Raw genomic sequence first — 15,886 nt, 5'->3', positions numbered from 1 at the left:
TGCTTTGGGTAGTAGAGTAATTTTCACAATGTTGATTCTTCCAATCCAAGCACATGGTATATCTCTCCATTTGTTTATATCATCTTTAATTTCTTTCATTAGTGTCTTTTAGTTTTCTGCATACAGGTCTTATGTCTCCTTAGGTAGGTTTATTCCTAGGTATTTCATTCTTTTATTTACAGTGGTAAATGGGAGTGTTTCCTTAATTTCTCTTTCAGATTTTTCATCATTAGTGTATAGGAACGCAAGAGATTTTTGTGCATTAATTTTGTATCCTGCTACTTTACCAAATTCATTGATTAGCTCTAGTAGGTTTATGGTAGCATCTTTAGGATTTTCTGTGTATAGTATCATGTCATCTGCAAAAAGTGACAGGTTTACTTCTTTTCCAATTTGGATTCCTTTTATTTCTTTTTCTTCTCTGATTGCCATGGCAAGGACTTCCAAAACTATGTTGAATAAAAGTGGTGAGAATGGACATCCTTGTCTTGTTCCTGATCTTAGAGGAAATGCTTTCAGTTTTTCACCATTGAGGATGATGTTTGCTGTAGGTTTGTCGTATATGGCTTTTATTGTCTTGAGATAGGTTCCCTTTGTGCCCACTTTCTGGAGAATTTTTATCATAAATCAGTGTTGAATTTTGTCAAAGGTTTTCCTGCATCTCTTGAGATGATCATGCTCTTTTATTCTTGCATTGTCAATATGGTGTATCACATTGATTTGAGTATATTGAAGAATCCTTGCATCCCTGGGATAAATCCCACTTGATCATGATGTATGATCCTTTTAATGTGTTGTTTGATTCTGTTTGCTAGTATTTTGTTGAGGATTTTTGCGTCTATGTTCATGTGATATTGGCCTGTAATTTTCTTTTGTGTGTGTGTGTGTGTGTTACGTGGGCCTCTCACCGTTGTGGCCTCTCCCGTTGCGGAGCACAGGCTCCGGACTCACAGGCTCAGCGGCCATGGTTCACGGGCCCAGCCGCTCCGCGGCATGTAGGATCTTTCCAGACCGGGGCACGAACCTGTGTCCCCTGCATCAGCAGGCAGACTGTCAACCACTTCGCCACCAGGGAAGCCCTGTAATTTTCTTTTTTTTGTGATTTTTTTCTGGTTTTGGTATCAGGGTGATGGTGGCCTTATGGAATGAATTTGGGAGTGCTTCACCCTCTGCAATTTTTTCAAGAGTTTGAGAAGGATGGGTGTTAGCTCTTCTCTAAATATTTGATAGAAATAGCCTGTGAAGCCATCTGGTCCTGGACTTTTGTTTGTTGGAAGACTTTTAAACACGGTTTCAATTTCATTACTTGTGATTTGTCTGTTCATATTTTCTGTTTCTTCCTTGTTCAGTGTTGGAAGGTTTAGGTTTCTAAGAATTTGTCCATTTAGTCTAGGTTGTCCATTTTATTGGCATATAATTGCTTGTAGTTTTCTCCTCTGATCCTTTGTATTTCGCTGGTGTCTGTTGTAACTTCTCCTTTTTCATTTCTAATTTTATGGATTTGAGTCTTCTCCCTTTTTTTCTTGATGAGTGTGGCTAAAGTTTTATGTATTTTGTTTATCTTCTCAAAGAACAAGCTTTCAGTTTCATTGATCTTTGTATTGTTTTCTTTGTTTCTATTTCTGATCTGATTTTTATGATTTCTTTCCTTCTACTAACTTTGGATTTTGTTTGTTCTTCTTCCTCTAGTTGCTTTAGGTGTAAGGTTAGGTAGTTTGAGATTTTTCTTGTTTCATGAGGTAAGATTGTATTGCTCTAAACTTTCCTCTTAGAACTTCTTTTGCTTTGTCCCATGGGCTTTGGATCTTCATGGTTTTGTTGTCATTTGTTTCTAGGTATTTTTTGATTTCCCCTTTGATTTCTTCAGTGATCCATTGGTTATTTAGTAACATATTGTTTATCCTCCGTGTGTTTGTGTTGTTTCAGGTTTTTTTTCTCCTGTATTTGATTTCTAATCTCATAGTGTTGTGGTCAGAAAAGATGGTTGATATGATTTCAGTTTTCTTAAATTTTCCAAGGCTTGATTTGTGACCCAAGATGTGATCTATCCTGGAGAATGTTCCATGTTCACTTGAGAAGAAAGTGTATTCTTCTGCTTATGGATGGAATATCCCATAAATATCAATTAAGTCTATCTGGCTAACTTCTTACAGTAAATTATAGATAATTGGTTTTATATCTTTCTTCTTTATAATATAAGCATTTGAAGTTATAAATGTCCCCCAAAGCACTACTTTTGCTCCATCTCATGAATTTTTATGTTCTGTCTTCATGTTCACTTAGTTTGAAGTATTCTATAATTTTTCTGTGATTTTTCCCTTAATCCATGGGTTACTCAGTCATGTGCTGTTTAAATTCCAAAAATGTGGGAGTTTCTCAGATATTCTATTATTGTTGATTTCTAACTAATTTTCATTATGGCCAAAAAAGAAATCCTGTTAGATTTAAATATGTGAAATTTATTAAGACATTTTATGGTCCAGCACTGATCTATCTTAAAATTCTATGTATACCTCAAAGTATGTTTTTTCTGAAATTATTGCATGCAGTGTTTTATAAATGTGTTCAGTCAACATGGTTGATAATGTTCTAAAAATTTTCTTTATCTTTACTTTTTTCCCAGATGGGATAATTTGTATCACTCTGTCTCCAACTTTGTTAACCATTTTTTTTACCAGCTCCAAGCCATTGATTTTTCATTTCAAAGAGTATACTTTTCGGTCCTAGCATTTCCATTTGATTCTTTTTCATTGTTTTAGTTTTTGCCTTGGGGTGCCAATTTGCCCACTTATCTTGACCACCTTTTCTTTTAAGTCTTTGAACAAATTTTGACAGCTTTTAATAATCCTTCTTTGCTTATTCAACATCTGAGTCATTATGGTATCTATTCCTATTTACTTATTTCTTACAACTTTGTGTTACATTTTTCTCTTTATTCACACTTTTAATAATATTTGATTGTATAATGGATAACACTGATGATATTTTAAGAGATTTTTGATTCTCTTATCTTCTTCCTAAAGATATTTTGATTTATTTTCTAGCTGACAGTTAAATTATAGCCAGATCATCTTGAACTTTTAGAGCCTTCACTTAATACTTTGTTAGTGAGTCTGATTCAGTTTTACCCTTAGTCTTAGGTTAAATCCTTGGACATAGTCTTTATTCCTGAGGCATACTCTTTTGGAAGTTTCTATAGAAAGCCTAAGATATTTATGAAGATCCTGTAACTTTATTGAATTCAGCCTCCAAACTCTGTTGCCCTTATGGTAAGCAATGGCTAAAATCTCTGTTCCAATTTTCTGCCGTATTTCTGTTGCTTTTTGTTTTCTTATTTTTTTTCTGTACATGTACAATTCAAAGGTCATCTATGTATTTAATGAGAGTTAGTACGTAAAAATTGGGGCTCACCTTTGTGTGATGCTCCTCTTTTTGGGACTTCTTCATTCAAATTTTAGCCGCTCTGGAAAGCCCCAAATCCATTCTCTGGTACCCCAAGCCAATATGATTTGAGATTTCTGCTTGTGCTTTAGCTACCTCACATCAAATTTCCTGGGTAATGTCTTCAGAGTAAAAGCCATATAAATATGGATTGCACCTAGTGTGATTGTGTTCTTTTGACAGTTTGAATACTCTGCAGATTATGCTTCCAAATAGTTCATGTGTAATATTCTCTCCAGATTTTTTTTTAATCTGTGAGACAGTTGGTCCAAAACAAGCCACTCTGCCATTACCAGACTCCAAATTTGTTCTCTTTTAAAAAATGTTCAAAAGAGAAAAAAAAATTTGCATGACATATCACAGGCTGAATTGTGCTGATACATTTACAAGTGAAACTGAATATGTCATACAGTTATCTGTTGTTCTTTCTATAATATATATCAATTTCTGGGGAGGGGTTTGTGTAACCATGGGAACAATCACTTCTCCTCTCAGTAACCAGTTTATTAAATGGAAAGTGATATCTATCTTGATTTCACTTCATAGAAAATGCCAGTTTTCTGGTTCATTATCTGTTCTCATCTTGGTCTATCTGCAGCATTTGAAAGAGTTGGTCATTCTCTCCCTCTTGAGAACCTTTGTTTTTTTGTTTTCTGGGACAATACACCCCTGTAATTTGCTTTACAACTCACTGGCCTCTCTACGTCTATATCTTTTGCAGGTCTTTTTCTCCATGACCTCTGAATGTTGGAGTTCCTCTGGTCAGAGTTCTTGGATTTTTGTCTTCTCCTGCTACTTTCTCTTGACAATCTCATTCATACCATGGCTCTAAATATACTCTGTATTTTGAAAATTTCCATATTTATATTTCTAGTTTACCTCTCTCCTCTGAACTCCAGATTCATATGTTTAACTGTTTAGTGATATTGTCTCTTTTTTGCTTAATACACATCTCAAAATTAACATGTGTAAAACTGAAATCTTGCTCTCTCCTTGCACTTTGCATCTCCAAAATATTTCCTGATAACCTCCATCTCTATTATCCCCCATATCTAGTTGTTTAGAGCATAATCATTTATGTCATCCTTAACTCTTTCCTTCACACCCCTGATCCACCATCTTTGAATTCTGATGACCCTTCCTTCAAATATTTCCAAAATCCTATCACTTCTCACTACTTTGATTACCACCTTGTTCTGAGCCAACATCATCTTTTACCTGGGTTATTGCAATATCCTTCTACATAGTCTCAAAGCTTCTGTCCTTGCCCCCATTAAAGTCATGTTTTTCATTTAACAGTCAGAGTTACTCTTTAAAAATGTAAGTCAGATCAGGACTCTCCACTACCCAAACTCTTTCAAAGATTTAGAAATAATTATAAAATTATGTTTATTGGCTTCTAAGGTATAAAGATATAATTTGTATGACAATATTACAAATAAGGGGGGAAGGAACTGAGTTATATAAGAACAAAGTTTATGTATACTGTTGAAATTCAAGTGTTATTTATCCAAACTAGATTGCTATATATTAAGATGTTAATTATAATTCCAAAAGCAACCATTAAGTACATAACTAAAAATATATATTAAAAGAAACAATTGAATTAAAATGAAATACTAGAAAATGTATATTAACACAAAAGAAAATAATAATGGAGGAATAGAGTAACAAATGAGATATAAGACATACGGAAAAGTAAAAGCAAAATGGCAGGTCTAAATCCTACCATATCAATAATTACATTAAATGTAAATGGACTAAACTCTCCAACCAAAAGGTAGAAACTGGCCAATGGGATTTAGAAAATATCAAAACATGATCCAACTGTATACTATCTACAAGAAACTCACTTTAGATTCAAAGACACAAATGTATTGAAAATAAAAGTTTAGAAAACATGCAAGCAGCACCAAAAATAGAGCTGGTGGAGCTAAACTAATATTAGACATAATAGACCTTAAGACAAACATTGTTACTACAGACAAAGGAGAACATTTTGTAATGATTAAAGTGTCAATCCATCAAGGAGACACAATAGTTATATGCTATATGCATCTAACAACATATGCATCTAACAACTGAGTCACAATGTACATAAAGTAAAATATGACAGAATTTAAGTGAGAAATAGACAATTCAACAATAATAGTTAGAGACTTCCATACCCCATTTTCAATCATTGATAGAATAACTAAACAGAAGACAAGAAAATAAAAGGCTTTAACAACACTGTAAACCAACTGGATCTATCCAATTCTGTTGACTCCACTCGACATCAACAGAATTAACATTCCTCTCAAGTGCACATAAAACATTTCCAGGATAGATCAAAAACTAAGAAATGCAATAATTCTCAATAAATGGAAAATAATTTAAACCATACAAGTATGTTTATGACCACAATGGAATAAAATTAGAAATTAAAAACAAGAATTAGAGTAATTCCCAAATATATGAAAATTAAACAAATACTCTAAGTAATCAATAGGTCATAAAAGAAATGAAAAGGTAAGTTAGGAAGTTCTTTGAAATGAGTGAAAACACATAAAATACCGAAATTCATGAGGTACAGTTAAATCAGTGCTTAGAAAGTTTTAGCTATAGAGAAATATTTCAATAACCTAAGCTTTTATGTAAAGAAACTAGAAAGTGAAGATAAAACTAAACTCAAAACAAGCATTGAGAAACAAATAATAAAGATTAAAATGGAAATAAATAGAGAAGAGAAAAATCATATAGAAATACATCAAAACTAAACATTTATTCTTTGGAGAGATTAAAAAAATGATAAACTTTTAGCTTGATTGACCAAGAAAAAGAGAAAGAAAACTCAAATTTATAAAATCAAAAATGAAATTTGGGACATCACTACCAAACTTAGAGACATGAGAATAATTATAAGGGAATACTGTTAATCATTGTATGCCAATAAGTTTGATAAGCCAAATTCAATGAACAAATTCCAAAAAATACAAAATGCCTCAAGAAGGAATAGACAATCTAAATAGGCCTATTATAAGTAAAGTGATTGAATTAATAATCAAACATCTTTCCGCAAAGAAAAGTTCTAACCAGTATAGATTCACTGGAGAATTCTTCCAAGCATTTGAAGAATAATTGACACCAGTCCTTCACAAACTCTTCCAAAAATAGAAGAGAAGGGAAAACTTCCCAAGTTATTCAATAGGGCTGATATTATCCTTATACCAAAACCAGACACACATCACAAGAAAACTACAAACTAGTATCCCTTTTGAATATAGATCCCAAATCCTTAACTAAACACTAGCAAAGCAAATCCAGCATCATATAAAAAGAATTATTTGCCATAACTAAGTGATATTTATCCCAGAAATGCAAGGTTGACTTAACATATCAATGCAATACACTATATTAATTCATTAAAGGACAAAAGCCACATCATCATCTAAACAGATACAGTTAAATAATTTTACAAAATCTAATACCTTTTCATAATAAAAAAGCATTGAGGGGACTTCCCTGGTGGCACAGTGGTTGGGAATATGCCTGCCAATGCAGGTGACACAGGTTCGTGCCCTGGTCCAGGAAGATCCCATATGCCGCAGAGCAGCTAAGCCTGTGTGTCACAACTACTGAGCCTGCACTCTAGAGCCAACGAGCCACAACTACTGAAGCCCACGAGCCTAGAGCCCGTGCTCCACAACAAGAGAAGCCACCACAATGAGAACCCCGTGCACCATAACGAAGAGTAGCCCCCACTCGTTGCAACTAGAGAAAGCAAGCATGCAGCAATGATGACCCAACTCAGCCAAAAAAATAAAAATTAAATTAAAAGCATTGGGCAACTAGGAACAGAAGGAATGTTACTCAACCTGATAAAGGCCATAGATGAAAACCGTACAACTGACATTGTAATTAATGGTGAAAGACTGCAAGTTTTCCCCCTAAGATCCTGGAAGAAGACCAGGATTTCTACTTTTGCCACTTCTATTCCACATTGTTCTGCATTTTTTGCCAGGGCAATTAGGCAAAAATAAATAAATAAATAAAAATAAAAATAAAAAATCATCCATATTGGAAAAGAAGTACTGTTAGCTCTATTCACAAGTGTCATTATCTTGTATATAGGAAATCCTAAGGAACCCACAGAAAAAATTATTAGAACTAATAAGCTCTTTCAACAAAAATATACTGAATCAATGGTATTTCTATAAACTAGCAATGAATGATCAAAAATGAAATTAAGAAAGTAATTCCAATTACCATAACATAAAAAAGGATAAAATACTTAGGAATAAATTTAACAAAAGAAGTGCAAGACTTGTCCAATGAAAACGACAAAAAACTGTTGAAAGAAAGTAAAGACGACCTAACTAAATGGGAAAATTTCCTATTTTCATGACTAGGAAGACTTAATATTGGAAAATAGGAAGAGGGCAATACTCCCCCAATTGATCTATAGGTTCAACCCAATCTCTATCTAAATCCCAGCTGGAATTTGGTAGAAATTGGCCCATCAACCCTAAAATTCATATGGAAATGCAAGGGGCCCACAGTAGCGAAATCAATTTTGAAAACTAACAAAGTTGGAAGATTCACAAAACAAGCACATGAAAAGATGCACATCATTAGTTATTAAGAAAATGCAAATAAAAATCACAGTGAGATACTAGTTTTAGCCCACTAAGATGGCTATAAAAATCTAATTGTACACTAACAAGACTTAGCTAGCATGTGGAGAAATTGGAAACTATATATTGCTATGGTGTGGATTCCCCTATTTCTCTAGTTTTGCAGACATATGTATTCACATCCTGAAGATTATTATTTCTGAAAACATAGGGACAAGCACCTGATGAATAGATAAACAAAATGTGATATATCCAATACAATGGAATATCATTCAGCCATAAAACGTTACTCAACATAGATGAACCTTGAAAACATTATGCTAAAAAGGTACATATTGTATGCTTTCCTTTATATCATATTATATTATTTACATCATATTCAACAAAACTTCATTTATTGCAGGAATAAATGAACACTTTTCTGTGTGCTCCTTTCCATATGATGAAAATGGTAGACTTCACAGTTCTGCTTTCATGAGCTATAGAAACTCAAGGGTCATTCTGCAGATAATTTTATTTTCTTATTACTTTGTACTGGTGTTGTTGACATACTCAAAAGCCAATGATATATTCTTAGCCTTCTTCAAATTTTAAATTCTTTCTTTTAAACACAGGAAAAGTTGTTACTATGGCTCTCAAGTGCATTTTCTTCACTTTGCTGCTGCCAGTACACAGCACGAAGCTCTCTTCTCAGTGCTGTTGATTTTTAAGGGGTCAGTTCAACCTTTTAAGATGTCGCCTTGTGATTTTGGCACACCTTATTGAGGAGATGGTGTGCAGGGAGGCAGAGTTGCCCATTATCAGCTGCAAGCCAAAAGTGCTGTTTGGCAGAGATAAGAAATTTAAACAAGTTTCCCAAGGCATAGGTAGTTCCAAAGTATTGCCTGTTTATTATAATTCTAACCTGTTTACTTAGTAATACAAGGAAGGTTTTAAGAAAACAGCTCTCACAATAAACATTTAACATAAAGGCACCGTACACACATATCTCTAACTGATTAATTGTTCTTATAATCTCTTACACTTTCTATTCATCCAGAGTCTTTTTTTTTCATCCAGAGTCTTGACTTCATGTCAGAAGTCTTCCTGCAGCTTGTTCTCTACTTCTGGATGTAACATATTTCTCTCTTTAGAGAGAACCCTGTCTAACTTCTTCCTGAGGTAATCTAAAGGGAAGACATTAGTTTACCTGTCTAATTTTCTCTTGTAGCTAAAAAAGTCCCTGCCTCTCCCCAATAAATTTCTTTCTGTCAGCAAAAGGCACATCTCATTGCTTGTTCTATTCTACCTCTTCTTAGTCCCTAATGAAAATGATCAAATTCCAATAAGTATTAGGTTTGCAGTTTTACTCCATTTTTCCTTTCTTTTGAGGAATCACGTTTGTTTCCCGCCTCTAGTGTTTGACTTTATCTGCTTACTGTGTCTTGTTAGTTAGTTATTAGTACCTTCCCTTTAGTTTTAGGGGTGCTTTAGTTTAAGCGAGAAGTTTTAGAAACACCAGGAATAAAACTTACACAAGAATTTGTTCAAGGTTAAAATGGTAATGTTACAATGAAATTTGCATAACACCATAGATTCTCTTTCTAAAGAGTTCTCTATTGGGATTCACACAGTTTTATTATTTTCATTTTCATTTACAACAGCTTCTGTTGTTGACTGATTAGGCATTAATTGCAGGAGTGCTTACCAGAGTGAAATAAAATGGCTCAAACTGGGGATCTGCCTGTCAGGATGTATCTGAAAACTGATGGAGTCAATCAATGTTGAAACAAATTTTGTGGCTTTTTATTAGTCATATGTTACTGAGTGTAGCATTTTGTTTCCAAAATTGGACTGGTTCATTGCCAGTTTGAACCAACAACAAAGACCCTAACTATTGAAACACAAATGACCAATGAACATGAGAAACATATTCAATCTCCTTTCTAATAAGATAAATTCAAATTAAGAACACAGTGGGAACATAGTTTTTAGTCTATCCTGTTTGCATGGATTATTTTAAAAATGATATAGTCATTATTTATATAGGCATAAGCAAACACTCAAAAATGGCTTTGTGTTAGAGAGTTATTGACAGTTTTCTTCTTTTTTGACTGATGGGTATTCTGTGTCCACCATGTGCCAGTCATTGTGGTAGAAGCTAACGTGTATTATCCTATTTAATTCTCAAAACGAGTTTGTGAGGTAGGCACTCTTATAATCCGCATTTTACAGATGAGAAAATTGAAGCTTAAAGATGGAAACTAACTAACTAAACACCACACAACCGTGAGTACCAGACTTAAATACATGTCTTCCAGATTCTAACACCTATGCAAGCCTCATTGAGTGCTGGGATTATAGGTGGTATTTCATTTCTTCTCCCCCAATGTGTTTTTAAAAAAATGAACATTATAATTCTTATGATCGAAAGATACAGTACATGCTTGTTTTCTTTTAAGGAGTTCCTCCTGAGTTAAATTTGCTCTATGTGAGGTCAACAACTTTGGAAGTGGCATGCAATTATCCAGAAGTAGGGTACATTGGCAGAGAAAATGTGGCCCTATCTACTGATCAAGACATGCAATTGTATGTTCCGTAGAGTCATCAGTTCTGGCCCTCAGTATGTACACAGTCTTGAAGGGCTCGTTGCTTCAGCAGAGGACTTTCTATGTGGAAGTCTTATATAGCAGTTGAGTAATTTTTCTCTCTCTACCCACTCACATCTATCATTTCTAAGCCTGAATCATAATATACCTCATACAAAAAGTATTGAGTTAAGAATTGTCCATTTTACAAGTTTGCTCTTTATCATCTATAAAAGAGAATCTAGAATATTGAAATGTTTCTCATTTATTAAAACAAAATCAAGCTGCTCAGGATTCAAATGTGCTAATTATTATTTTGTTTTATAAGCTCTCCCACAAGATTGTCCTGTATAATTTATTACCTAAATGGATGACATTGTAAATGTTTAATGTTTTTCTCAGTGAGAGTAAGTTCTTTATCACACACCTGTTGGAAATAGAAAAAAACACATTTGAAAATAATTACGTTACTAAAATATTGTTTAGTATCTGGACCTTGTTATTATTACAAGTCAGTGTCAAGCTGTTGGTTAGATGAGCCTCTGTGGGCTATTCATGCCCTTTTTAGGACTGTTTCTTCTTAATTATTTTTCTTAGGGCATCTTTCATATCCTTGTTCCTCAAGGTATAAATGAGAGAGTTCAACACAGGGCTTACAGCACTGTAAAATGTAGAGGTGACTTTGCCCTGGTCCCGGTACTCCCTTGACTGAGGTTTCAGGTACATGCAGGTGGCTGTCCCATAAAATATGGTGACCACAGTCAGATGGGATCCGCAGGTGGAGAAAGTTTTGAGCCTGGCCTCTGCAGAGCGGATCCTCAGCACAACCACCACAATGCGAGTATAGGAGATGAGGATGAAGGTGAAGTGCAGCGGCAGTGTCAATATACCGATGACCAGACCCAGAATAAGTCTGACTAGGGTGTCTGACCAGATGAGCTTCAACAGGGCCTGTGCCTCACAGGTAAAATGGTTGATGATATTGTGTCCACAAAAGCTGGCAAGAATTGCAGTGATTGGTATTACTGCTAAAAGGAAGGCACTAGCCCAGGTCACCACAGCCAACTGTATGCAGACCTGGTCATTCATAATGATGGTGTGACACAGGGGATTGGATATTGCAATAAATCTATCATAAGCCATGACATCAAGGATGAGGCACTCTGTCATCCCCAGAAAAAGAGCAATGGTCATCTGAGCATAACAGCTAGTATAGGAAATGGTGAGATAGTCTCTTAAACCATTGAACAATAAAAAAGGCACTGAATTGCTAGAGTAGCAGATATCAAGGAAGGGCAAGTTGCTTAAGAAAAAATACATAGGGGTGTGAAGCTGCTTATCTACTCTAACCACAACAATGATGAGACTGTTACCCACCAATGTAATCAGGTAGACTGCTACCCTGGACTTTTGGATGATTGGACAAACCCACCAGGATGAACTCTGTCACTTCGCTGGCATTATCTGTAATCAGAATATCCATTGTGTTCTATCTGCTGAGGAAGAAGAAATTGAAATCATTTTAATTTGGGAAACATTTATTGAGTGTTTGCTGTATCCTCAGTAGTATATCAGGTGCTATCAGGAGGAGATGTCTATGAAACAAGTGATGCTGTTTGTAAGTTTATGTTCTATTTTGGAAGATGAAGCATTCATACACAGCACAAGATTAATTTGCAAAGTAGCACAATCCATTGTGAGTCTTAATCCCTTCATCTATAAAATGAGGGAGGTTGGACTCCACCTGAAGCATGCTTTGAACACTCCCCGTAAAAGAAAATGTGCTAATTTACTGCTTAAATGTAATCAGATCCCTGAATCACAGAATTACTAATTGTTCTTTCCTGCTATGGATATTAGCCAGAGGTTTATCTTTAGCTTCTTCATATCCTTGGCATAAAATGTGTGCCCAGTTCACTCTCATTTCTTCCTTAACCTGCACATCCAATCAATCACTAAGTACTATTGGCTTGTCCTCCTAAATATATTTCAAATCTACCTACAAATCTCTATGCCCACAGCCAACACTTATCTAGTAAGAGCCACCATCGTCTCACATCTGGACTAACACAAAAGCTACTTAATAGGTCTCCCTACTTCCATTCTTGCCTCTCTATAGTCTATTCTACACATAGCAGCCTTTTACAAACATTCCCATGCTTAATACCACTCTAGGACTTCTAATTACAATCGGAATGCAATCTAACCTGTTTACTATGACCCACAAGAAGTCTAAATGACCTGACCCTAACCTTATCTTGCATAGTCTCTTCTCATGCTGACCTTGTTTCAGCAATATTATCTTTATGAAGCACTCTAAGATTGTTCCTACCTCAGGATTTTGCACATTGTGTTCTTGCTGGGGGAAATGTTCTTCCTACCGTTTTTGCTTGGTGAACTCCTAGTCATTCTTAATACCTCAGCCTAAAAGGAACTTCATTACAAAAGCCTTCCCTAACTCCACTAATTTAAATCAGATCTCTTTGTTAAAATTGTTCATAGTACTCAGAACTTTTCTTGTATGGCTCTTATCACAGTTTGTATTTATATATTTGTGTGATTATTTAATTTCTCCTCTCTTACTATAGCCCTAGGAGGAATGAGGCCCTGACTGTTCTATGTACTACCTTATTTTCACTACCTCACACAGTACCTGGTGTGAACCCACAAAATGTGGGTTCAATATATGTTTGTTGAATGAATCAAGGCCAGTTATTTGGTTCTTCTCTCTTACCCAATGTCATGAAATTGATTTGACTGAAACTACTCTGAACTGGCTGAAGAAAGTAAATGTTTGATGGTAAAAAGCCTATGATGAGAAACAGTTAGTATCTCATAGTATTCAGTCTTTTTTTTTTTTTTTTTTTTTTACTTTTTGGCCGTGCCACATAGCATGTGCGATCTTAGTTCCCCAACCAGGGATCGAACCCCTATCCCCTGCATTGGAAGCACAAAGTCTTAACCATTGGACTGCCAGGGAAGTTCCTCATAGTAGTCAGTCTTATTAATGCCCTGTAGCTCAGAAATGATACTTTTTTAGCCTTACAATTTGCCCTTTGCATGGAAGGAAGGTGTGATAGTGAAGAGAGAAAATGGGTTTATTCTAGAATCTGAAAGAAAAGTGTTTTCACCCTTTTTCATCCATTAAAAATTTTATTTTCTTTGTTCTAGTTCTATCAGATATGCATACTATCACAGACCAGCTCATTATTAAGGTCAAGATCTTTTCCTGGATTGTCTGTAAAATTTCCAGGAAGTTGTAATCACAAATCAGGATTTGGGGCATCTACAGTGTATAGTTTCAGACTCATGAGGCAGTTGTCAGGCCTTGGTGAGAACAGGCTGTGGATGGGAAGGTTTGTCTTAGGAGCTAGGCAGCAGAGAGAACTATTCAGGCTAATGATGTAGGTGATCTCTTTGGATTCTCTACTCAGGACAAACTCCAAATCTCAGAAGGTAGAAGACCTTTATGGACAAGTAATTCAGGAAGTAGAGTAAGAATTTATAACAAGATCCTCATTAAAACCTAATACAGGATAAGGGGGTTCTGAAAAGAAATCAGAACCAAGGGCCAAAAAACTGAAAAAATACTTAGGTGCTGCTAAACTTCTAATTACAGTTGTTTTTTTACTTATTAAAGACAGTGATCTTACAAGGAGGCCCTTGACTACCTGTAATGAGAATTTAAAGGCTCCTTTTTGTTCTGTATACTCCCAAAATTGGAATCAGAAAACAGAATCAATCTGAAGTGAAAAAGTCTTCTTGGAGTAGAGTTATAGGATTGAGACTGAAGCAGAAGTCAGGTAATCTAGTCTTTATTCAATGGTGACACCACAAGCATAGTTTCTTAACAGCATTACAAGAATGGGATTTTCGGGGCACAAACTTTTTCAAGGGGTACTAAAGTTTCACACTAGAATGGCAACATTTAAAATCATAAAGCTTTATTTTTTTTTTGACTTACAATATTCACCATGTTATAGTCCTAAAAATCTCAAAACAAATGCCAGTATAGATAGCTGAAAAACAAAGAACACATTTATGTGTTTACATGATTTTAGAGAATTTCACTAGACTAACCATATATATTTTTTATTGAATAATTCAATGTTTTAGCGCTGTGTAGGCCAGAATCTTCCTAAATTAACTAGACATATGTGGAGATTCTCACATATAGTCACAGGCTTTTGATCTTTTGGAAACATGTTGGGTGTACTTTTCTTCACACAGATTTCCCAAAGAGGGCTTTCCTGGTCCCACTTACCATGTAGGAGCATGCTTCCCAGGAGGACTCATTTAACTTTTAATACTTAAATTAAGGGATGGTTGGAGTATCTTCCCTGTTCTCTGAGCTCTTCAGAAAGCTCCCAGGAGTTCAACATATACTAGAATGGATAGTGCGCACAGACAGGAATTTCTATTATTCATATCAGGCAGTGTAGACTGTTGGTTAAGAGCATGGATCCTGGATCAAAGTTTGAATCCTGGATCCATTACTGATTCACAGTGCGACATTGGTCATTTGCTTAGCTTGTTTACACCTTAGTTTCCTCAACTATAAAATTGGGAAAATTATAGTAACTATCTCATAGGGCTTTTGTGCTATATATATAAGCTATTATTATTTTAAATAATATTTTTAAATGAATCCTCATTTGGGAAGTAGCACCCATGACAATATGGCCACATTTGTTATCTTTCTTTTCTGGAAGGGGGAAAATAAATAAATGAGGACAAAAATAAGGCAATATGGTCAGATTATACTGTGAGCCTTCTGAAAGAAGAATTTGCATTTCATTTCTATAACTTCAGTACTTGTCTCAATTCCTGACACATGGCAGGAACTTAATGAATAAATGATTATTTGGGGAATCAAATTGATTTTTCTCACCTGAATAGCATAAAAGCCCCCCAAACAAAAATGGCAAGGTCTCTAAGAGTTGTGCGGGATCATTAGCTCACTGAAGTGTTGGAGTCTTTCAAGGGGAGTGAGTTACAGATGCATCCTGGGAGATCCATGTCAAGACTGACCATTCCACACATATATGTTGATTTGTTCCAACAAACTATGGCTTCTTTCCTCCTTGCCAGGGTGTATGTTCTTCACTTGCTCTTACAACGGGTTTTATCTTGATTCTGTTCAGCATTTTAGAAACCGGGGCTCCAAATGGTCCAAAACATGAAAAAGAGAAGAAGGAGAGAAGAATCTTAAACATTCTCTGCTGTTACCTTCTGAGTTTATTCATTCTGGTTTCAAAGAAA

The 15,886-nt window shown here is 35.2% G+C and overlaps 1 protein-coding gene across 1 annotated transcript; it reads right to left on the bottom strand.

Annotated features, from left to right (window-relative positions):
• Positions 1–11,188: 11,188 nt before the first annotated feature.
• LOC307180653 (olfactory receptor 13H1-like) lies at positions 11,189–14,600 on the bottom strand (the record flags this gene model as incomplete). The annotated part of the gene is made up of 2 exons (XM_079911016.1): positions 11,189–12,031; positions 14,589–14,600. 2 exons carry the CDS (start codon positions 14,598–14,600, stop codon positions 11,189–11,191), a joined length of 855 nt encoding a protein of 284 aa, XP_079767142.1.
• Positions 14,601–15,886: the final 1,286 nt, after the last annotated feature.

The sequence above is a fragment of the Stenella coeruleoalba genome, assembly GCF_951394435.1.
Source record: "Stenella coeruleoalba genome assembly, chromosome: X".
NCBI classification, from domain to species: domain Eukaryota; kingdom Metazoa; phylum Chordata; class Mammalia; order Artiodactyla; family Delphinidae; genus Stenella; species Stenella coeruleoalba.
The sequence above is the reverse complement of the archived record's forward strand: the minus strand, read 5'-3'. Positions and strand labels throughout refer to the sequence as shown.